Source organism: Xyrauchen texanus, chromosome 2 (genome assembly GCF_025860055.1).
Source record: "Xyrauchen texanus isolate HMW12.3.18 chromosome 2, RBS_HiC_50CHRs, whole genome shotgun sequence".
Taxonomy (NCBI): Eukaryota; Metazoa; Chordata; class Actinopteri; order Cypriniformes; family Catostomidae; genus Xyrauchen; species Xyrauchen texanus.
In genome coordinates, this window is record NC_068277.1 from 59,680,732 (window position 1) to 59,703,793 (window position 23,062).

The following is a 23,062-nucleotide window of genomic DNA, read 5'->3' on the forward strand; positions in this document are numbered from 1 at the left end:
ACATAACAGTGCATCCATCGTGAGTCAAATTATATTTTATCTGCTTATTTTTCTAATAATTAGTACCTCCATTTCGTCTGAATTGAGTTGAAGGGAATTTCTGGCCATCCAATATTTGATTTCATTGATACACTCAATGAAAGAGGAAAAAAAGTCAGCATAAAAGAGGAAACGTACTCCACGATTCCTGATAATATATTCAAAGGGAAGCATATATAAGGAGAAAAACAGAGGCCCTAAAACTGATACCAGTGGCACTACATACTTAACTTTTGTTTGATTTCATAATTCCTCGTTTACACATACAAAGTGGTAGCAGTCTGATAAAAAGGACCTAAACCATGCTAATGCAAGTCCACTAATGCCAAGATAATTCTCCAGCCAGTTCAAGAGAATGTCATGATCTATCAGGTCAGAGGCAGCACTAAGATCTAAAAACTCTAGAAGAGAAATGCAGTCGCTGATCGGATGATAAGAGTCATTTGTAACTCTGATTTGTGCAGTCTCTGTACTGTGATGGGGCCGAAATCCTGACTGAAATTGTTAATATATACCATTTCCCAGAAGAAATGAACATAGTTGCGATGACACTACCTTTTCTAGTATTTTCTACGTAAATGGGAGATTTGAAATCAGTCTATAATTAACCAATTCTCCAAGATCAAACTGTGGCTTCTTAATAAGCAGTTTGATAACTGCCATTTTAAAGTTTCTTGGGACATGTCCTAAGGATAGAGAGGAGTTAATAATATTAAGAACAGTTCTGAGATTACAGGGAATACCTCTTTTAAGAGCTTAGTTGGTATTGGATCTAACATACATGTTGTGGCTTTTGTTTTTTTTATATATACTGTATTTTAGCTTTTCATGACCTACGATAGTGAAGGATTTTTTGAAGGAAGTTGCTCATGAGGAAATTTATGAGACACTGTTTTCTGAGGTGCAGTGACAGTTGATTGCATAATTCTAATTTTATTTCTGATGATTTCTTTTTTTATTAGTAAAGAAATTCATAATATCATTACTATTGTGCTGCAACGGAATATCTGGTGCAATCAATGCTTTATTCCTAAATTAGCCACAGTACTGAATTAACACTTAGGTCCATTGTGTTTTTTTTTCTATGACTTTTCTATAATATGCTGACCTGGCAGCTTTTAGTACCTGTCTGTAGCTACAGACACTATCCTTCCATGCACCATGACATACCTCTATTTTTGTATTTCACTTGCACTCCATTTTCTGAGCTGCTCTCTTGAGAGCATTAGTGTGATCATTCTACCATCGTGCTGGACTTTTTTCTTTAATTTTATTTGATCGAATGGGGTGACACTATCAAGAGTGCTAGAGAAGACTGTATTTATATATTCTGTTATTACATAAAGTTCTTCTTGACTTTTTGGCTTACCGAGTATGTGAGACAATTCTGGAAGATTATTAGTGAAGCTATCTTTAGTGGTCCAAAACATAGATCTACATGAACGATAGCGTGGTGTAGATTGAGATTAGCTGATCGCAGCAAACAAGAGATGTGGTAATGATCTGAGATGTCATAGCTCTGCAGTAGAATTTATATAGTATCAACATCAACTCCATATGACAGAATTAAATCTAACGTGTGATTATACCAATGAGTTGGTCCTGTAACATTTTGTCTAACTACAAGAGATTTGAGAATATCAATAAATGCTAATCAATGTGAATGTTGAAGTCACCAACAATTAAAGTTCTATCTACTGTAACTACAAGTTCTGGTAGAAAATGTGCATATTCACCAAGGAAATCTGAGAACAGCCAAGGTGATCTATATAATTTAGCAAGGGCAAAAAATGACAGATATTTTTTATTTATATCTGATGGTGTCATGTTTAAGCATTATTAGTTCAAAAGACTTAAACCTATATCCTGTCCTCTGAGTAACACCAAAAACTTAATTGGAAATTGTAGCAACACCTCCTCCTCAACCCTTTAGACAAGGCTCATGTTTATAACAATAACCTGGGGTAAACTAATATATTCATCCAGATTAAGAGGTTTTAGTCAAACAGAGCACATCCAAACTATGATCTGTAATAATTTCATTTACAATTAGTGCTTTGGTTGAAAGAGATCTAATGTTTAGTAGCCCTACCTTTTATATTATGTTTATCTTCAATTTAATTTTATTTTTAATCTTTTTTCAAGTTTGACCTTAATCAAAATTGCTCTAAATTATTTAGTGAGGGGTTTGTGTTTGGTAGTTCGGGGAACCGACACAAACTCTATATGAAATTTAGGCAATACAATCTCTATGTGTTGTAGTTTATGTGACCTGTGCGACATCACAAGGCAGCTAGCAGACGTTCTGATTAACCAGTTTGTCTGCTTCCTGACCTGGGCCCCAGTTAGTCAAATACTACCCCTATGTCTGTTATAGGGCCTGTGAGTCTATATCTATGTCTATGAGCCAAATTACTAGATAGGAGAGCATCACCTCCCCTGGAGGGATGGTGTCTGTCTATTTTTAGTAGGTCAGGTCTACCCCAAAAACTCTTCCCTAAACAAAACCGGATATTTCCTTCTTTTTTGGAACTACCACATTAGAATTGCACCACTCACTTTTCGAGGGTTTTATTACCTTCATTGAGAGCATCAGATCTAATTCCTCCTTCAGTATTCCCAACAGGAGTTCAGGGATGGGGTAACTTCTTTCGAGCTGGTGTGGCCTCCTTGATGATAATGTAATTCTGTGCCAGGCTGGTATATCCCGGGCTCTCATGGAAAAGCTCTGGGTCCAACAACCGCTCAAGCTTACCCTTTTGAGGTGGTTCTAGAGGAGATGATATAAGTCCACAACTTGTTGTGTGCCTCTTGTGGGGAAATACTGCTCTGCTGGTTCTTCCACTTCACCAACCGCTCCAACAAACAGCTGTGAGTGTACTGGCTCAGATCTGGGATGAAACTCTTTGAACAGATTGACATGAAAGTTCTGTTTTTTTCTTTCACCTCACTGGCATGGAAATATTGTTGGTGACGTTTCCAGTATTGTCATCCCCTCCAAATGCTCTCTCATCTGGAGGACATACTGGACCACGTTGGATTTACCTTCTTTGGGACCCTCCTACATTTCTTTCAGTAGGTCCAAAGTGGTCTTAAAGCTTAAAGCTTAATATTTTACATGGGGACATGAAGTAATTACAGAATTTACAGTGGGTAGTCATTGATTTTATTGCCATCCGAATCTGAAATGTCTGTGTTTTTCTCCCACCACCAGCAAGAAAATTCCCAGCCAAATTACCTACTTTTATGACAAACACAAGTGTAATAAAATTGTAATATATAAAATTTTAATGTAGAAATGTTTACTAAATACATTTATACATAGGACTTGTATGACTACTAGTTTATATGGGTCAAGTAGTCCCAGAAAAGTTGCAAGGTTAATGTCTATGTTATTTAAAAGTTTTAATTTCCACCTCCACTTTTTAAACACTGACAGATACAGTTGAAGTCAGAAGTTTACATACACTTAGATTGAAGACATTAAAACGCATTTTTTTTAACCTCTCCACAGATTTCATATTAGCTAACGATAGTTTTGGCAAGTAATTTAGGACATCTACTTTGTGCATGACACAAGTAATTTTTCCAACAGTTGTTTGCAGACTTGTTTCACTTTTAATTGACTATATTACAATTCCAGTGGGTAAGAAGTTTATATACACTTAGCTGTGCCTTTAAGCAGCTTGGAAAATTCCAGAAAATTATGTCAAGCCTTTAGACAATTAGCCAATTAGCTTCTGATGGCAGTGTACTGAACTGGAGGTGTACCTGTGGATGTATTTTAAGGCCTACATTCAAACTCAGTGCCTCTTTGCTTGACATCATGGGAAAATCAAAAGAAATCAGTCAAGACCTCATAAAAACAATTGTGGACCTCCACAAGTTTGGTTCATCCTTTGGAGCAATTTTCAAACACTGAAGGTATCACTTTCATCTGTACAATCAATAGTACGCAAGTATAAACACCATGGGACCACACAGCCATCATACCACTCAGGAAGGAGACTCATAGGGATGAACGTAGTTTGGTGCGTAAAGTACAAATATATCCCAGAACAACAGCAAAGGACCCTGTGAAGATGCTTGCAAAAATAGGTAGACAAGTATCTATATCTACAGTAAAATGAGTCATATATCGATATTACCTGAAAAGTTGCTCAGCAAGGAAGAAGCCACTGCTCCAAAAATGCAAAAAAAAAAAGCCAGACTACAGTTTGCGAGTGAACATGGGGACAAAGATATAACTTTTTGGAGAAAAGTTCTCTGGTCTAATGAAACAAAAAATTTACTGTTTGGCCATAATGACCATCGTTATGAAAAAGGGTGAGGCTTGGAAGCCGAAGAACACCATCCCAACCTTGAAGCATGGGGGGGTTGCAGCATCATGTTGTTGGGGTGCTTTGCTGCAGGAGGGACTAGTGCACTTAAAATTATGTGGATATATTGAAGCAAAATCTCAAGAAATCAGCCAGGAAGCTAAAGCTCAGTCGCAAATTGGTCTTCCAAATGGACAATGACCCCAAGCGTACTGTAACGTATTCAATGGAAAGGAGGAGGCGAGAACCAGCTTGACGATATAAATAATATATTAATGAGAAACTTAAAAGACACAAACACACACATGACGGACATGTCCGTTAACGATCTCTCTCTCCCACACGATCCTCTGCAGTCGACCTTTATCCCTCTCGGAGGCTTAATTAGCCTAATACGGGACCGGGTATGTAGGATCACGCCCCGCCCTCCGCCCTTCCATACGTACCTTCAAAGTTGTGGCAAAATGGCTTAAGGACAACAAAGTCAAGGTATTGGAGTGGCCATCACAAAATCCTGACCTCAATCCGATGGAAAATGTGTGGGCAGAATTGAAAAAACCTGTGCAAGCAAGTAGGCCTACAAACCTGACTCAGTTACACCAGTTCTGTCTGAAGGAATGGGCCAAAAATCCAGCAACTTATTGTGAGAGGCTTTTGGAAGGTTACACAAAACATTTGACCCAAGTTACACAATTTAAAGGCAATGCTACCAAATACTAACAAAGTGTAACTTTTGCCCCACCGGGAATGTGATTAAAGAAATAAAAGCTGAAATAAATAATACTCTCTAATATTATTCTGACATTTCACATTCTTAAAATAAAGTAGCAAGCTTTGTTCCTCCCATCAATAGTTTCCGGCACTGCACCGTATGCAAGTTCACCCCCTTAAACTGATCGTTCACCTAAAAATGAAAATGTATTAATTGTTTACTTACTCCTGTGTTGTTATAAACCCATGTGACTTTCTTTTTCTTAAAACAAAAAGAGAAATTGTGAAAAAAAGTTTGCGCTTTCACTGATCAAGTTCACTGTGTTAAACAAAGCAGCCTCTAGGTGGAGCATGATGCTGAAATGATGGGGAAGTTACTTTCTGCCCAAAAGGTCAAAGCAATGCTGCAGAATGCTGCAGATCTTAATGTAAATCTGTTTCATGTATCAATGTTTCACAAAATGGGCATTTAAGAGACTCATAAATGTACTGTAATGATTTATATTCCATATTTAAGGTAAACTGATTTGAAATTGATTGTATTGTTCACAATTTAATTGACGCCATTCCCAAGAACAGAGTTTAAAATTCATTATATTGCTAAAATGTTATTTCAAACATAGAAATGTGACGCAATTACAGATATTTCATGTGAATTTTGTGAATGACTAACATGTTGAGCTGTATTATGTGTTATATTGAGTTTATTTGATGCATTTGGTCCACGTGGAGCAGCTAAAATGTGTTTGTCTGCATTCAGAATAAAGACTTTTGAGGGTTAAAATCAGACATTGAATACATTTTAAAAGGTAATATTAATCTGTGATTCGCCTGAATTCATGGTGTTTTTGTGATATTGAAAGAATCCAGAAGTGTGTTAAAGGTTTGGAAGTTTATGGAAATTGCTTACAGTGTAATACACATACAATGTTGTGAACACATTGCATTGTCATGTTAATTGATATAGATTTGTGCTTGAATACTGTATTTTGTATACAGAGTTTGTCAAATTGAGATCAAAGCAATAAAGAAAGTGCCAGAACGCTGCAGATCTTAAAATTAATTTTATGTTACTATTTTCCTTTATTAAAACATCTTTTATGAGCATTCATCCAATATGTTGTACCCCTTTATGTCACTCCATAACAAGGGCACCTTCACCATGTGTACTACAATGTATTTTGCTCTTTTAATAAATCTAAACTAGTAGTGAGCACACCAAATACATAAAATAAATATATACATTAGTGGTAAATCATTTTACTATTTAGTCAAGCAAAAGTTACTTATTATTAATCAGAAGTCACAATTAAACAACATAATTAACAATCTAAAAATAACATCTGCAATCACTATTTTAATGATATTTACCTTAGCATATATAATAAAATTAGCTGAAAAAGAAGCCGATCTAATGCAAGAAATGGATCCAAATAAAAAAAAACATTTAAGTCAATAGTTTCATTGTAAATGATAGCAAGGAACAGAGAATATTTAAGCCAATATAAATGAAGAGAACATTGAAGCTGTCCCGAAGAGAATTTCGATTTTCCAATCCCTAGTTGTATCGAACACAATGACCTGCAAACAAAACATAGTCAATTACATCATAAAGACATTGTTTCCTATTTTATTTTGGAATATGTACACTGCATTTTTACTTTACTTAAAAGGAATGATGATTTTAAAGTGTTTACTTGTAAGAACAGACTCACCTTGTTTAGCTTGATTCTGGACATCCGATTTAGGTAACATAGACCAACGTAACACCACATCATATATCCCTATTTTAGCCATGGCAGCTTCAAGCTGAAATGAACATATTTCTTAAAGAATAGTTCACCTGAAAATAAAATATCCTGGTCCATCATTTCAATACAATGGCAGTTGATCGTGACAGTCAAGCTTAAAAAGTAAAATATTATAGGATTCCAGCATGTTCGGTGCCCCTAACAAGAACACTAACGAAAATAATAGGGGCCTTCTGGGATTGGCCCCTAATACATATTTCACATTGATATACACCCATATTCACCCTTGAACACAAGACAGGTGTAGGCATGGGCAGGGGTTGCCCACCCAATCAAACATTATGCAAACACAGTTTTAAATACAATATTTAATTTTTTACGATTTGTGCATTGGTTAAAAGAAATTTAGGAGTGGGCTTTGTGTTGCAAACTTTGAGGGTGGGCTGTAGAATGCCCTGACCAATCACAAAATGGCACCATTTTTCTATATTTGTCACTGGCCAAAGCAACGACACGGACTACTTGTATGATACTTTCGGGTATTTTTTAAACTTTAAAGGAAGGCACTATCCACAAACATTGTATTGAGAAGATGGATTGTGATATTCATTAAAGGATTAGTTCACCCAAAAAAGAAAATTCAGTCATTGTTTACTCACCCCTGTGTTGTTATAATCCTATACCATTTCTTTTTATTAACACAAGCGAGAAATTGAGAATTTTTTTTGTGCTCAGTGATGTCATACAATGGCTGTTTATCATGACCACCAATTCAAGCTTCAAAAGGACACAAAAGTATAATTCAGAAGTCTAATAAATTATTCCATGAGACTCATGATTGTTATGAAAGCATACGATAAGGTTTGGTGAGAATCTGTATATATATATAATGAGCATTGATCTCATGATAAGGAACTAGAGCATCAATTCACGCAGCCCCTTCGTGACATTGGGGCCTTCAACCGTTGTTTTGTTTATCAAAAAACAGGTCCTCCACAGCTATAGCGACAACAGAACACAACACAGCTGCACACATAACAGAGAAAAGTCGAAGAAACAGCAGATGTAGTCGAAGAAACAGCAGATGTAGTTAACCACGTGATGCCGAATATAGATTGATGGATGTACCATCGCTTTTCATGGCTGGTTAGGATAAAACTATGTTTACCAAACAAAATAAACATTTTATCGCGTGTCATTTGCCGTCAGGTTAGGACATGGTGACTGTGGCTGCCTGTAGCCTCCTCTATGTTTCTGTTTGATTTCAGAGTACTCCGTTAAAAAAAAAAGGCTGGGCATAGAAATGCATCAATTCTAAGACTACAACTCTTCAGACAGGTTTAGAAAATTCTGTTCTCTGTTTTGTGTGCAGCTGTGTTTTGTTCTGTTGTCGCTGTAGCTGTGGTGGACCTGTTTTTTGATAAACGCCCCAATGTCACTAAGGGGCTGTGTGAATTAATGCTCTCGTTCCATATCATGAGCATGCACAGGAGATCAACGGACAGTGAACGTTTTTCATTAAATAATACATTCGATTTCAGTTTGTTTATAACAATCATGCGTCTTGTGGAATACTTTTTCGATTTGTTCGACATCTGAATTATACTTTTGCATTCTCTTGAAGTTTGAAGAAGTGGTCACCATAAACTGCCATTGTATGACATCACCGAGCACAACATTTTTCCATAATTTGTCCCTTTGTTATGTAAAATATATAAAGTCATATAGAGTTATAGTGAGTAAACAATGACTGAATTATCATTTTTGGGTGAGCTATCCATTTAAAACATCTCTTTTTGTGTTTCACATTAGAAAGAAAGTAATGAAGTGACATGAGTGTGTGTAATGATGGGTGAAGTATGCATTTAATAATGCTATCACAACAGGATATAATAGTTTTTTATTTTTCCCTCTCTCACCTGTTTAAGTATGTTGACTTGAATTGCAGGTTCAGTCAGACTTGCACTGTGCTTAAAACGCATCTTAATAAATGATTCCTTTAAAAGAGGACCTATCAAGCACACATATAAAGAAACATAAACCCAAGAAATTCATATTACGTGTACACACAGAAATCAAACATGTCCTTGCATGCCCCAACTACCGGTGAAGAGTTGCAAAATTCTGGCAAAATTTGGGTGAATAGCAAGCTCATTTGCATGTGAACAAAATGAGTGATGATGTAAACAAGTTTGCAGTACGTTTTTTAGAACTTTAGATGATCAGAATCAGAGCTTTATTGCCAAATACTTGCACACACATGGAATTTGTCATGATGACAGAAGCTTCCAGTGCAAATGCAACCATATACATACATACAGTACACAAACATATACATTTAAATGTAAGTGACATAAAAATAAAACTGATCTGAAATAAAATAAACACAGGATAAACAAACAAAAACAGCAAAAGAAACAGAGAGCTCCATACCGAGGCGGCCATCCACCGCACCATGATGTAACATTTGTCATTATTTTTCAGCACTTATGTTCTACCCATGAGTGAAAAAAAAAAGAAATCAAGCTGATTTCTCTCTCTCTCTCTCTCACTCTCTCTCTCTCTCTCTCTCTCTCTCTCTCTCTCTCTCTCTCTCTTTCTCTCTCTTTAAATTGACAATCAAATTATCAAACAGACACTGACTTTTTGCTTCAAAATTGCATTTGTGCTATATTTCTCTAACATAAATGTCACTTGGTTTGGCATTTTGTTTATAACTTATTTTTTTATATTTTAAAAATGTAAATGTTTAAGTGTGGCTTAAATTTTCAAATGCTTTTTGGGGCTACTGTATGTAATGAGTTAAAGAAAATGACTATGAAATTAAATACAATACAAATTAAACTAAACTGTATTAGTATTAGGCTATAATTCTATTCTCATGACGCACTATTATATATTATACATTTTTAGTAGTTACATTCAGGGAATATTTTGTGAAAAGTACTACAGAATTACCTGTACCGTAGACCTCCACCTCGCACAGACTGAGAACCCTTGAATCAGCAGGAATGATCAGATTCACATAGCGACCTTCCATATTGTTACAGAAGAAGGTGGTGGACACACCAGCTGGAATGCTAGAAATCACAGCACATCTAAAGAGAGAGACAGATAAAAATAATAATTAAAAAACAGGTAAAAAGGGGAAGAAAAAGATAGATTCTTAAAGGACAATGTTATTCCTCAAAGTGTAATATTCCGATATGTACAAATAAATAACTAGTTTAAGGGTGAGGAGACATTTACTCAATTGTGTCATTCATGGTGCGTTATGGGAATGGGCGGTCGCTCTTGAGGCACGCTTTGCAGCTTGGTTGGCCGTGCTTCTCCGATTGGTGAAGCTTTCTCTGCTCTGCTCTCATGGGTAATGTAGTTGTTTACAATAAATTACATCATCAAACACTATTTTTATACAATGAAATTGAAATACCGCAGACGGATGGCTTCAAAGGAAGCATATACCATCGATCAACAACCCCAGAGATCAAGCAAGGTCTGTCTTTAAAGTTTTATAAGTTATCATTGAAAATCAGTTTGTCTGTGGAAAAAAATTATGTGATTTTTGTTTTTCTTTAAGAACAAGACTGTTACGCTTTATTGCAGATTACAACATTTTACAATGTAAGAGCTATACAATTAATGAGGATAACACAGCCTAGATAATTTGGTCTTGGTGGAATTTAATGAGAACTTTGAGATAATCTTGAAAGATCTGACTTCTCAATGTAGACACACACACACACACACACACACTGTATAATTTAACTAAACCAGCTAATACACAGGTAGATGTTACCATATGAAGCTCATCTTTTAGGTTATATACTTATATACTTTTTACAGTGCAGTTTGTAACATTGTTGAGAGTGAGTAAAAGACTCTTTTGTTCTCCATTTTATCTCAATGCTATTCTTTCGTATATTTGCCTGTTTTGTTTTTATTCATTTATTTCAATTTATTATGTGTTTTCCTGCTTGAGGAATCGGTCACTTTTATGGATAACCCAACACCATTATTGAAAGAGACTCTCACGTGGGGTTGATGTTGCCATTGTTTTCCAAAGAGTTTCCAATGCGAACCTCTGCTCCATTTATTTCTTCTGGACAGCAGTCTACTCTATTAGTGATGACCACTCTGCTAACTTCGTACACATGACGCAGGTCCAGCCTCCACCATGGGTAATTCTCATTATTTGTAGAGGAGCATGCAGACGATGACTTCAAGAGACCTCGATTACTATCGATGGCCTGTTCTGCAAACCAGAGGCCATTTGTTGACGACTGTGTAGCATTTCTTCCTACTGCCAAATTTCCTGTAAAATGTAACAAGCGTTTGAGAGACTAAACCTACAAAAGGGAGTAAAAGTGTGTCAACTTTTTTTTTGTCAACTTTTTTTCATACTTCACAGCATGGGACTAAAAACAAAATATTTTTAATTTCGGTTCGTTCTGAGCTGAACTGTCGCAGAATCCTTTTTAAATGGAAACTGGTTAAAACTAAACAAAAAGACCGGATAATAATGTTCATTTTAATATGACAGTACTCTTTCCTGAGAGTAGGTGATATACCTGTTTCAGTGTCTCAAGAGAAACCAGGGAACTGGTCTGGAAAAACAAGTTAAAAATAAGGGACTTATTTAAAATAAGCAATTACATTTTTTTCCATGTAGGGGAATTATCAGCATAGAAATCAGAACAAGCATTGTATACATTGACTTATATAAAATAATGTCATTTCAATAAATGCATTCTTAATATTTAATATGTCCCCTTAAATATTTAAAATACACATCTGGCCATCTAAAATCAATAGCCTAAATCTCTCTATTTCCTGTTTACATACTGTGAGGGGGCACTTTTGAAATAAACATCACCTAATGCAGACCAAATTATTTTTATTCTTTAAAACTTGGTGTACCCACTGAGAGATTATGCACAGAACATGTTCTTCTAGAGCTAATGAAGTCCTGAATCAACTGATTTCATAACCAGCATAGGAGTAAACAGAAGGAAGCACACACTCATTGCTCTTGGCTCATTCGCTGTAATAAACTATATGAAATCAAACATTATCACAAAGGCCTAACTAAATATAGAAAATTACTGTATGGATGATTTTATTTTAATTACAGACTTCTAATTTAAAACCCAGAAACAACAAATCTGTATTAATGCATCATATTTAACAATAATTTGGTGGTAGATATTTTTCCTTGTATCTGGATAAGATGTGCATGTACTGTATACTGCATGTAGTAATATATATAGCTGTTAAAAAGGTCTTCAGCTTGTCACGGAATGCTAGTCACTGAAATGTGTGATTCAGCAATTTCCTTCAGAATCAAAGCACATGCTCATCATTACCTACTGTTCTACCCCTCCAACTCAACCCAGCAAAGATGGAGCTTCTCGTTTTTCAAGTGAGCCCAGCATTTCATCATAACTTTTCCATTCAACTAGAATCGTCAAAAATGACACCATCAAGGACAGCCAAAAACCTTGGGGTTGCGTTTGACGATCAGTTAAACTTCACACATCACATCTCAAGAACAGCTCGATCATCCAGATTTACTCTGTATAACATTAGGAAGATCAGACCCATCCTATCTGAGAATGTTACACAACTCCTTGGCCAGGCTCTTGTTATATCTAGACTGGTCTAGTGTAATGCTCTTCTGGCAGGACTTCCTGCATGCAAAGTTGAACCTCAGCAATTGATCCATAACCCGGTGGCACAATTGGTCTTCATCGAACCCAACAGTGTACGTCATACCATCTCTTCCTCGAACTGCACTGGTTGCCAATGGATGCTTGAATCAAGTTCAAGGCATTGATGCTCACTTACAGAACAACCACTGTCTCGGCAACGCCCTATCTGCACTCGCTACTTTAAATCTGTGCGGCCTCCAAAAGTTTACAATCAGTGGGTGAGCAGCGACCTAGCAAAGGTACAAAATCACTCTCCCAGACATTCACGTCAACTGTTCCTTGCTGATGGAATGATCTGCCAAACTCCACCCGAGCAGCTGAATCTCTAGCCATCTTCAAGAAACATCTAAAGATGCATCTCTTTCATGAGTACTTCACCCAATTCTACTAATGCAATAGCTGTCTTTTCTTCTTTAAAAAAAATTACATAAATATTTCACTTCTTTCTCTCACGTTTCTCCAGTTGTGCTTCTCTGAGCAATTTGCAACTTTGTATTACAGCACTTATCTTATTACTGCCTCCTTAGCATAAATAACTTTATGCTACTTTGGAGAAAAGCATCTGCTAAATAAATAATTGTAAATGAACTAAAAAGAGAAAAGGCTAATTTTTCTGAGCAACAGGAAGTGGTGTAGTTCCAAAAGTTTTGTGTGATAAACCATTTGGTCTTTTTTTTTATGTATAAAAAAATTTAGAATGAAATTAACTGGTTATTATCTGGTTTCTATCATTTAAAAGTAAATTTTTCACTCCAGACTCCGTTCCTGTTTTCGATTACATTTTGCAAAAACATTTAATTCATTTTTGGTTTTCATTCTTAAATCGTTTTTAGTCCCTGCTTTAAATGTGTTTGTGAAGGTTTTTATACATTCAGGAATTAATTTCTTCCCAACTGTTTCTACCAGATCTGTGTGAGGCCTAGACCTGACCTGGACTAGAACTGTACTTAATTTAAATACAACTTAAAATGCAAGCTCAATCATAATTTGTATTAATAATAAGCAACAGGTTCACCAGTATCTCACATTATAGTGAACCTGGAAAGGAATTCACACTTCAAAAATGTGCTTTCTAGATCATTTTTTATGAGGTAGGAGATAGGTGGAGTGATACATAGTCTATGTTGGTTAAGATGGTTTCTCTTACAGGTAAAACATGGACATTACACACAGACCAAAGTTAAGTATCATCACACAAGAAAGTGTTTATGCCCTGTAAAAAAATATATTTTGTTTTAAGCATTATCCTAAATTGCTATATAGCACTGAATTACCTGGCATAACCCCATAGACTTCTACCTCACATAGAGTTAGAAACTTGAAATCTCCAGGAACACCTACATACACATAACGTCCTTCCATTCCACGACATGAGTATGTGTAGGTCATACCTGATGGAATACTGAAAATGACAGCACATCTAGAGAGACAGAGAGAGAGACTAATCAATTCAGTAGCAAACAATGATGATTAATCAATAATTCAATAATACAACATTGATGTTTATAGAATAAACAATATTTATATACATTTCGACACTTATAAAATTATATTTATGATAATTTATTGTCTTGTTGTTCATGTGATGTTTCAGAAAGAAAATTGTCTAATTTTTGTCCTGACACTGACAATGTGCTTATGTGATAACTCCCAGTATAGCCACAGATGTGCCAGGGTGTGCAAGTGCCTCTAAAAAGGTCAGGTGACACTTAATAACCCTAATGACTTTTATTTTTCAAACAAATTATGACCTAGAACATGATAAACAATAAAACAACGAAAACATCTTGATTATGTAGGTAACAATGGTTCCCTAAGAGAGAACAAGATGTTGTGTGATGACACAATGGGGACATGTCCCATACAATCATGCCAATTCATTGTCTGATGGCATTTAGTCAAGTCAAGTGTCAAGTGGTTTTATTGTCGTTCAACAATATACAGTTAGTACAGTACACAGTGAAACGAGACAACGTTCCTCCAGGACCATGGTGCTACATAAAACAACATAAGACAAACACAAAACCACATGAGACTACACAGACTAAATAACATACCTATATAAAATGCATGTGCAAACGTGTGCAAAAAATACTGGGACAGTACAATAAGCAACGCTCATAAGGACCTACGTCAGGGGCTCCTTAAATTTGCCCGATTTGGTGCAAATCCTCAGATTTTCTCAGATTTTCTGCAAAACGGCATGAGCCTATGCAGCAACTAGTGAGTATGGCCACTTCTGAAACTTCTACATTGCGTGATGCAATGGGGAACAAATACATTCACCCCATGCGAACAGTAGCTGCCAATTGTTTCAGCCCGTGTGATAAGCATACCTTGCCGCACAATAATGCTTAAAAATATAAAAACTATGCTGTTATAACAGAGAGAACCTGAGAAGCAGGAGTCAAACCCAGATTATAAAATCTGACAAAAGTATGTGAAGAGGACCATCCTGCCACCATACAAATGTCCTCCAAGGACGCACCTCTAGACCAAAACCCATGAGGATTCCACACTCCACGAAATTGCATCAACAAGCCAATGAGACAGTCTTTGCTTGGATACCGAAACGCTACCAAAGCATACAAACATCTGCTCTGATTTACGCCACTGGCTAGTGCGGTCAACATAAACCCACAGGGCTCAGCATATGTAAACTTTTACTCTCATCCGACTCAAAAGGGGGAGGAGAGAGAGACTGCAGTGTAATATTCTGCAGGGCACCCAAGAGTGCCTCTAACATCCCAGATAAATCCCATAAGGGTGCGCATACAGGGTGAAAAGGTCTAAGCTTGCACACGCCATGCATAAAATGAGAAACAAGAGAGTGTCTGCCATTCACAAGCACGTGCTCAGCTGCACAGACTTTAAACATTGCCGGGGCAACCCCGGCTCCAAAACGCTCCTGTAAAACTGCCAACACTGAACCAATAGGGCAGTGAATTTGATCTTCATTTCACGCTGAACACCAGGAGGCGAATATACTCCACTTAACATATATAGCCTTCTCGAGAATGGTATCAAACCACAGTGGGGGATAAACCATCATTCATAAGAGTGCCCCGTTGAGGTGTCAAATCCATAACTTCCAAAAGCCTGGCCAGGAGAGCCAAATGCTGCCCCATGCCTGAGACAGCATTTCCATTCTGACTGGAATCTCCTAAGGCATCCCGTCTAGCAGAGAGACCAGAGTGGAAAACCATATGTGAGATGGCCAATATGGCACCACTAATAGGAGGATGATCGGTAGAAACACATAAAGACGTGCTGTCAGTCACTGATGAGCCAGCGCATAGATGCCCAGCGGTGCCAGAGGAGAGAGAGAAAACCAGAGGGAACACTGTGATGTCTCACTCAAGGCGAACAAGTCCCTGCCCTTTCACTCTGCCGAACCTCCTCCAGATTTGTTTCACAATCTGAGGAGGCAATGTCCATCTCCTGGTATCAAACCCTATCTGGACAGGAGATCCGCCCCCACATTCAAATGACCTGGGACATGTACGACAGTACATTATCCTGCGCCCATAGAAGCGTTTGATGTGCCAGCCTCAGCTTGGCACAAGAGCGCACTCCTCCCTGGTGATTGATGTAAGACACCACCTTCTTGTTGTTCAACTGGGTGAGAACATAGCTGTGTCAAATGTCAGAAAGGAAAAATATCATCCTGTGAAATGTTCTTGCAGGGAGAACACCCTCCTTTTCTAAACATCGCCAGAGAGTGGCATAATGACTGAATGCGTGACAAAGACTGTAATGGAATTGGAATTACTCCAGTTCCAAACCTAGATACAGATTCTATTGCCTAGGTAACAGGACACTCTTGTTTATATTGACTCGCAGCCCTAGATCTCGTTACTCTGTGTCTGGGTCTCATTATTCAGTGTCTTGGTCTGGATCTGGGTCTTGGCTTATGGCCTTAGTCAAGACTGCAGTGTATTACCAGTGCACTAAATGTGATAATTATTTCAACGACTATTTGGCGTGACAACTAGTCTCGCTTATTGTATGGATGGAAATGCTAAAAGTATGGTCTAACAACAAAAGTAGTCATTAGTGATTGTAAAACAGTTAAAGGATGGGCAAGGAGGAGGCGAGAACCGGCTTGTCAACATAAATAATAATTTAATAAGAAACTTTAAACACAACATAAACAAACACACATGCGGACATGCCCGTAATTCTCTCTCTCTCGAACAATCTCTCGCCTTTATCCCTCGCGCGCCTCATCAGGCCGATTGGGGACCGGGCGCGCGATATTCCGACCCGGCCCCGCCCCCCTCCGCTCCACATTCCTCCCAGTGTTATCTCAGGCCGGGGTGCCACCGGCATGACGTACACCCCCCCTATCCCTTGGGCGGGGTGTATCTCACATCCCGCGTGGTCATCCCCTCCTTCCTCGCCCTGGGAGGAGACAGGAGGGGAAAAACAACAACAAAATAGGCGAGGGAAAAGGCAAACACGGTGCAAAAGGGAGAGAGAGAGGAGAGAGAAAAAGCTCACTCACCGGTTCTCTGATGTACCGTCGCGTGGTCCTCGAACACTCCTCCACACTCAGGCGGACGACAGCCGCTCCAACCCCGGGCGAACCGGAGTGAAACCTTCGACCCCCAGCGGGTAGAACGCGCCTCCGCTTTTCTGGCGGCAAATGGGGACCCTTCTCCGCCCCTGGCAGCGGCTCTACCGCTCCGGGCAGTTGGAGAGTTTCTTCCCTCCTCCCGTCGCGGACGGCGTTCTTCCCTCGACCCCTCCGCGTCTCTGGGGATGGCAGGGCACTCCTCCAACCCCGGCAGCGGCTCCCTCGCTCCAGGCGGTCGGGGTACCCAGTCCCCACTTGCCCCGCGGACGACGGCCGTACCCCGCATCCGGGCGGTCGGGCTACTCCGTCACCCGGCAGATGGCAGCGGCGCTCCCCACGGCAGTGTCGAGGACTCTGCGACGGGCATCCCTCCTCCTTCCCGGCTTTCGGCACCAATGTAAAACAGTTAAAGTATGGGCAAGGAGGAGGCGAGAACCGGCTTGTCAACATAAATAATAATTTAATAAGAAACTTAAAACACAACATAAACAAACACACATGCGGACATGCCCGTAATTCTCTCTCTCTCGAACAATCGTCACCGGCCGCCTTTATCCCTCGCGAGCCTCATCAGGCCGATTGGGGACCGGGCGCGATATTCCGACCCGGCCCCGCCCCCCTCCGCTCCACAGTGATATATTGTTATAATTGCCGTGTAGAGGCTATGACATTACTCACGGTAGCCACAGGACCCGGTAAGCTTGTTATGTTGTGGGAATTGTAAGCAGGAGTGACCGGTATTCTTATGAGTTGTTGGTGGGAGTAGGCCTGCACGATTATGAATAAAATCATAATTCAAGATTATTTCTCTTGATATTGTAATTGCTATTAATAATATTGATTAACATAAATGTATTGCATGCCATTACATATTATTTATGTAGCTACACATCCCAAACAAGCTGAGTAATGTGTTCCTAAATTAGTTAATTGCTGTTTCATGCATCAGAAAATGCATCAGTAAAAAGACAGTGACTAAATGGTCAACTTCACATTGTCCCTCTTAGCAGCATGAAAAACAACTGTGAGTCAAATTGTGATTATTTTATATATAGAAAGCAACCAAAGCTGCAGTTGGCAATCACTTCAGTTCAGCGTGAACTCATTGTCTCACTCTTGCAAAAACTCCATATTATAATCAATTAATCGAATCAATGTCGTCCGGACTAACAAGCGCTTGCCCTGGATCAATGACAATAGCCTCCGAAGGGTGAGCTGTACTGCCAGCAACTCGAGGCAGTTGATGTTCCAATGCAGGCGAGGTTCTGTCCAGGAGCCAGCGGCTACGTGCCCATTGCACACGGCACCCCAGCTTGTCTTGGAGGCATAACCAAGACGTGTCTGGACACTAGCTGTATGGGGAGTCCAGCCCACAGGAATGCAAGGTCTGTCCAAGGGCTGAAAAGGCTGTGGTAGGCGGGCGTGAGAGCCACGCGATGTGTGCCGTGGCGCCATGTGTAGCTCGGGACTCGGGTCTGGAGCTAGTGCTGTAGTGGTCTCATATGCATCAACCCCTGGGGATTGCGGAGGATGCCATATGCCCCAGGAGCCTCTGAAAGTACTACAGTGGGACCGACGTTTCCTGCCTGGACAAGTTCAGGCAGTTCAGCACCGACTGTGCACGCTCGTCTGTGAGGCATGCTATCATTGACACCGAGTCTAACTTCATGCCGAGAAAAGAGATGCTCTGAACCGGGGAGAGCACCAGGTCCCTATGTGCACACAGTAACTCTCAAGAGTGCACTATAATCAGCCAGTCATCGAGGTAGTTGAGTATGCGAACACCCACTTCCCTTAACGGGGCAAGGGCTGCCTCTGTGAACTTTGTGAAGATGCGAGGGGACAGGAACAATCCGAAGTGGAGGACCTTGCACTGATACATCGAACGCAAACTGTAGGAAGGGTCTGTGTTGAGGTAAAATCGATATGTGAAAGTATGCGTCCTTCAGATCTACAGTCGCGAACCCATCTTGATGCCGGATGCACGTCAAAATGTGCTTTTGTGTCAGCATCTTGAACAGGAGTCTTTGCATGTCCAGGATTAGCCACAACCTACCACTCTTCTTGGGAACGATGAAGTAAGGGCTGTAAAACCCTTGCCTCACCTCAGCAGGAGGGACAGGCTATATTGCACCCTTCTCCAGAAGGACCGGTGCACGTGTCCTTCACTGATGTGAAGTGACCACGCGAAACCGGGACGGGCGCCTGGCAAATTGAATTGCATAGCCGAGTCGGATGAATCTGGTCAAGCAGCGTGACAGGTTGGAAAGTGATAGCCACGTGTCCAAACTCCGGGCAAGAGGCTCGCATCCGAGATTCCTGGTGGTGGGGCTTCTCGGCTGGGTGTTTGGGGGGTTTGGGCAAAGAGTGCCGCATCGCGGAGTGGCGCTGCGACTTGAGGCGACTGAGTTGAGGGAGCCCTCGAAGCACTGACCTTACTTACTTTCTCTTTACAAATTACAAAGTCTCTTGGGAAGCGAACAGATCTACCTGTGCTTTGCCGAACCATTCCCAAATGAGCTGGACCGAATGGGGGTGAAGCCTCCACTCTCCGCTGAACGTACCTTGTCGCAACAGCACGTCCGCTGCCATGTTGAGGTTGCGGGATGTGAGTGGCGTGCAGCGATCTGAGTTGCTGTTGGCTCTAAAGGAGGAGATGGCGGGCGAGTTGTGACATGACGGGAGCGCACGCCGCCTTGGTGATTTATGTATGCTACCATCGCGGTGCTGTCTTAACGAATCAAGACGTGCTTGCCTGAATTAGCAGGAGGAACCTCCGTAGGGCAAAAAATACAGCCAGCAACAGGCAGTTGATGTGCCAATGCACCGGGGGCCCTTTCCAGGAGCCAGCGTCTGCGTGCCCATTGCGTGCCCACGTATTTCCAAGAAATATGTACAACAGAACAGGTAGAAACATGTATAGCCTATATATGTTTCTATCCGTTCTGTTCCACGTATTTCCAGTGTTCACCCTCTGCTAAAAATATACAAAATGTTTGGATACATTTACAGACTTATTAGTTGATAAAACTAACATTTAACAGTCCAGCCTTGTTATATTTTTTATAAGTGGTTTGGCTTATGAATGAGTTGGTCGGTCAGACGTGATCAATATTTGCCATTAGCAAAATGTGCTCGATCACTGACCATGTGCAGCCCAATTTTTCTAATCGCATGTCTTTGAATGCACATAACACGCATGCGCCTGAAATTATTTGCACTCATTTGTGGGTCCACAAGGTGGCAGCACTCAAATTTGAGCCATTACGTTCAGGAAGAAGTGCTAGAAGATGTAATCTCTGCTAAACATTAGGAGGCGAATGTGGAAATGACAACAATGGATGTGCATGTCAAGAGAGCTTCAGTGAGAAGGTCAGGAGACACCTGCATTTGTGTAACTTAAATTCCAAAAATATAAAGACTTCTTTTTGTGTCTAAACTCCTGAGGAGTGTACAGAATCTCATGCCAGTGTATACACGCACAGTAAAATGAAGTTTACTTTGACAGGCTCATATTCGACTGTACGCAGGTGCTAAGTGATGCGTCAAACAGTATAAAAGTATACTTTGGGCTTTAGGGGATCTATAATATTAATATGATAGTGTAATCTATGTTAATTAAAATCATATTTAGAAGTATAATAAAAGACATTACGGTTAAGAGTGAGATAAATATGAAGATTGCAGAGTCTGTGATGAAATCTTCTGAACTAAGTTGAGAAATGGCACAACAATGACATTCTGATGGTGCAGGAAATGAGACTACCCTGCACTGGCCTACAAACACTCACCTGCCTTCCATTTGGTATCCTTTAAATCAAATCAAAATGAAATGTTGTTATTAATCTCTAAGATGTTTGGTTTGGTTCTTGGCTTAGATCAATTTATTGAAGGTTTTTTTAAATCACTAGAGAAAATGAATATGAAAAACACTTCGGGAACCAATGCCGTTGAAAGAGTGTGGGGTCACTATTGCTTTCCTGAAACCTATTTTACCTCACATCCGGTGATTTTAATTTTGGACCCTGAATATACAGTAAATCACTGGTAAAATATAAAATAATAGAGACTCACATGGGGTTGCTGTAAATGCTTTCACCATTATTTCCAACATAAATCTTTGCCCCGTTTAACCTCTCTGGAACTTCTATTCGGTTAGTGATGAGCACTCGGTTCACACTGTAAGTCTTCAGCAGATCCAATTTCCACCACGGGTTGGTCTGTGCTTGAGTATGGGTACAGCTGGTGCGTATACCATCAATAGCATACTGGGGATACCAGGCATAATATAATGACGACTGGGTGGTTGTGCCCAATCGTGCTGCATTTTCTGGAATATGTTTCATGGATTAGTAAAAAGATTGATCATACATGATTCATTTTTATTCTGTTCTGATTAGAATTTTTATCTGACAGATGAAGTGTTATTTCTGCACCACTAGCGCCACAACACGAAATTGCAAAAATGAATATCTATCATCGGTTCAGGCGATGTTTCTATGTCAGTTGCTTTTTGGAAAATCACCCAACAAATGCTACTTATGTGTGTCTCTGCATATTAAGCGGGGATAGGAGAAAATATTTTAACTTAAAAAATTACAAACTTTAGCATTTAAAGTACTGAGTGTTGCTGGGGATGGGAGTTGAGTTTTCTCCACAGTTTTAAAAAATGCCTGAAAATTGGGCGTAGTCAGCAATGGAGTTTAAAGGAGTCTGTTCCTGTCAGTTTTATTTAACTAATGCAGTTAACCACATCACATATTGTCTCAACTGCTCACAACAAAAGTCACGGCCCGGTAACAACTCACTCACTTGAAGCGCTTGAGCGTTTGAATATCACCTGGTGTCATGAATAATCATGAGTGCATTATCATAAGCTAAGACCACAAAGTCTCATGAATAATTATAAGACGATGATGCAATGTATTCTATGGAAACATCACGTCCTGTGATGTTGGCTCGATGTTGATTGTAAACCCGGAAGACAAAAAATCCTTAAATTAAAATGTTTTCTCCTAAAATTAAAATTAAAGGATGCTAACATTGTCTTCTATCATATGCAACACAAACATATCTATTACTGGGCAAAAAGTGTTTTGTTGGAAAGGTATGCCTTTCATTTGAGTCTTTTTTTAAAGACTAATACATGTGACAAAACATGCCTCACTCACAATTTACCCTAATAAACTGGCAAATCATACTCAGATTGAATGATGAATAGTAATTTTATTAAATATTAATATATTTTTTACGTAATTTTCTCTCATAAATGCAACTGAAATACTCGCACTGTAGAGCTCTGAAAATTTTGGTAGTAATTTAATTCCCCAAAAAAATTAAACAAAACAAAAAATACAGTTTAATTAATGAAATCTTACCCTCCATTCCATCTGCCTCATCAGGAACTGAGAAAAACCCTTTGTAAAGAGATTATAAATGATTAACACAGGGTGATGCTCAATCTTAGTCATTGATTAGAAAGTTAGACAAACAGATGAGCTCATGCGACATCTAGATTTGTTTAGCAAAGTAACACATAATGCAAATGGCACACAACGAAATTTAACAATATACTTTGAACCTAGAAGGATAGAAAAGTCTGAATTAATCAAAATTTAAAATAGAACTGCACAAAAAAAATCTTACATATCTTAGTAACAAATAAAGTAACGAAAAAACACCACATTAGATGGCCTTTCTAAGTCTTCTGTATTTAATTATTGACAAGTTTGGCTTCTAGAACTATAAGTAAAACTAAAAACAGATGGAAGATCTTTAAAATATTATACACATATAAGATGTTTGTAAATATTACTTACACAGTAAAAGCAGCAGGCACCTGTAGAATCGCATCATATTCTTATACACCTAAGTTGTTACTGTAAAAGGGATAAGGGAAGTGTGAGTGTGTATGTATCAGTCTAAAGGAGGATGTCACCTTTTAATCACATG

General features: G+C 39.2%; 1 protein-coding gene across 1 annotated transcript; it reads right to left on the minus strand.

The window, feature by feature from the left end:
• Positions 1-6,627: 6,627 nt before the first annotated feature.
• On the minus strand, positions 6,628-21,456 carry LOC127655638 (uncharacterized). Its single transcript, XM_052143541.1, has 7 exons — positions 21,185-21,456; positions 13,806-13,951; positions 10,856-11,135; positions 9,779-9,918; positions 8,740-8,831; positions 6,785-6,878; positions 6,628-6,650 (listed from the first exon to the last, which is right to left on the minus strand). The coding sequence occupies exons 1-7, from the start codon at positions 21,454-21,456 to the stop codon at positions 6,628-6,630; spliced, it is 1,047 nt and encodes a 348-aa protein (XP_051999501.1).
• Between the last annotated feature and the right edge of the window lie 1,606 nt (positions 21,457-23,062).

Bases quoted from the DNA above. Each gene is read 5' to 3' on its own strand.
- LOC127655638 (XM_052143541.1), bottom strand. From the start codon at position 21,456: ATGAAACATATTCCAGAAAATGCAGCACGATTGGGCACAACCACCCAG. The intron at 9,919-10,855 runs GTGAGAGTCTCT...CTCTCTCTTTAG, and splicing joins AATGGCAACATCAACCCCAC to ATGTGCTGTGATTTCTAGCA. The intron at 6,879-8,739 runs GTGAGAGAGGGA...TGTTCATTTCAG, and splicing joins AAGTCAACATACTTAAACAG to CTTGAAGCTGCCATGGCTAA.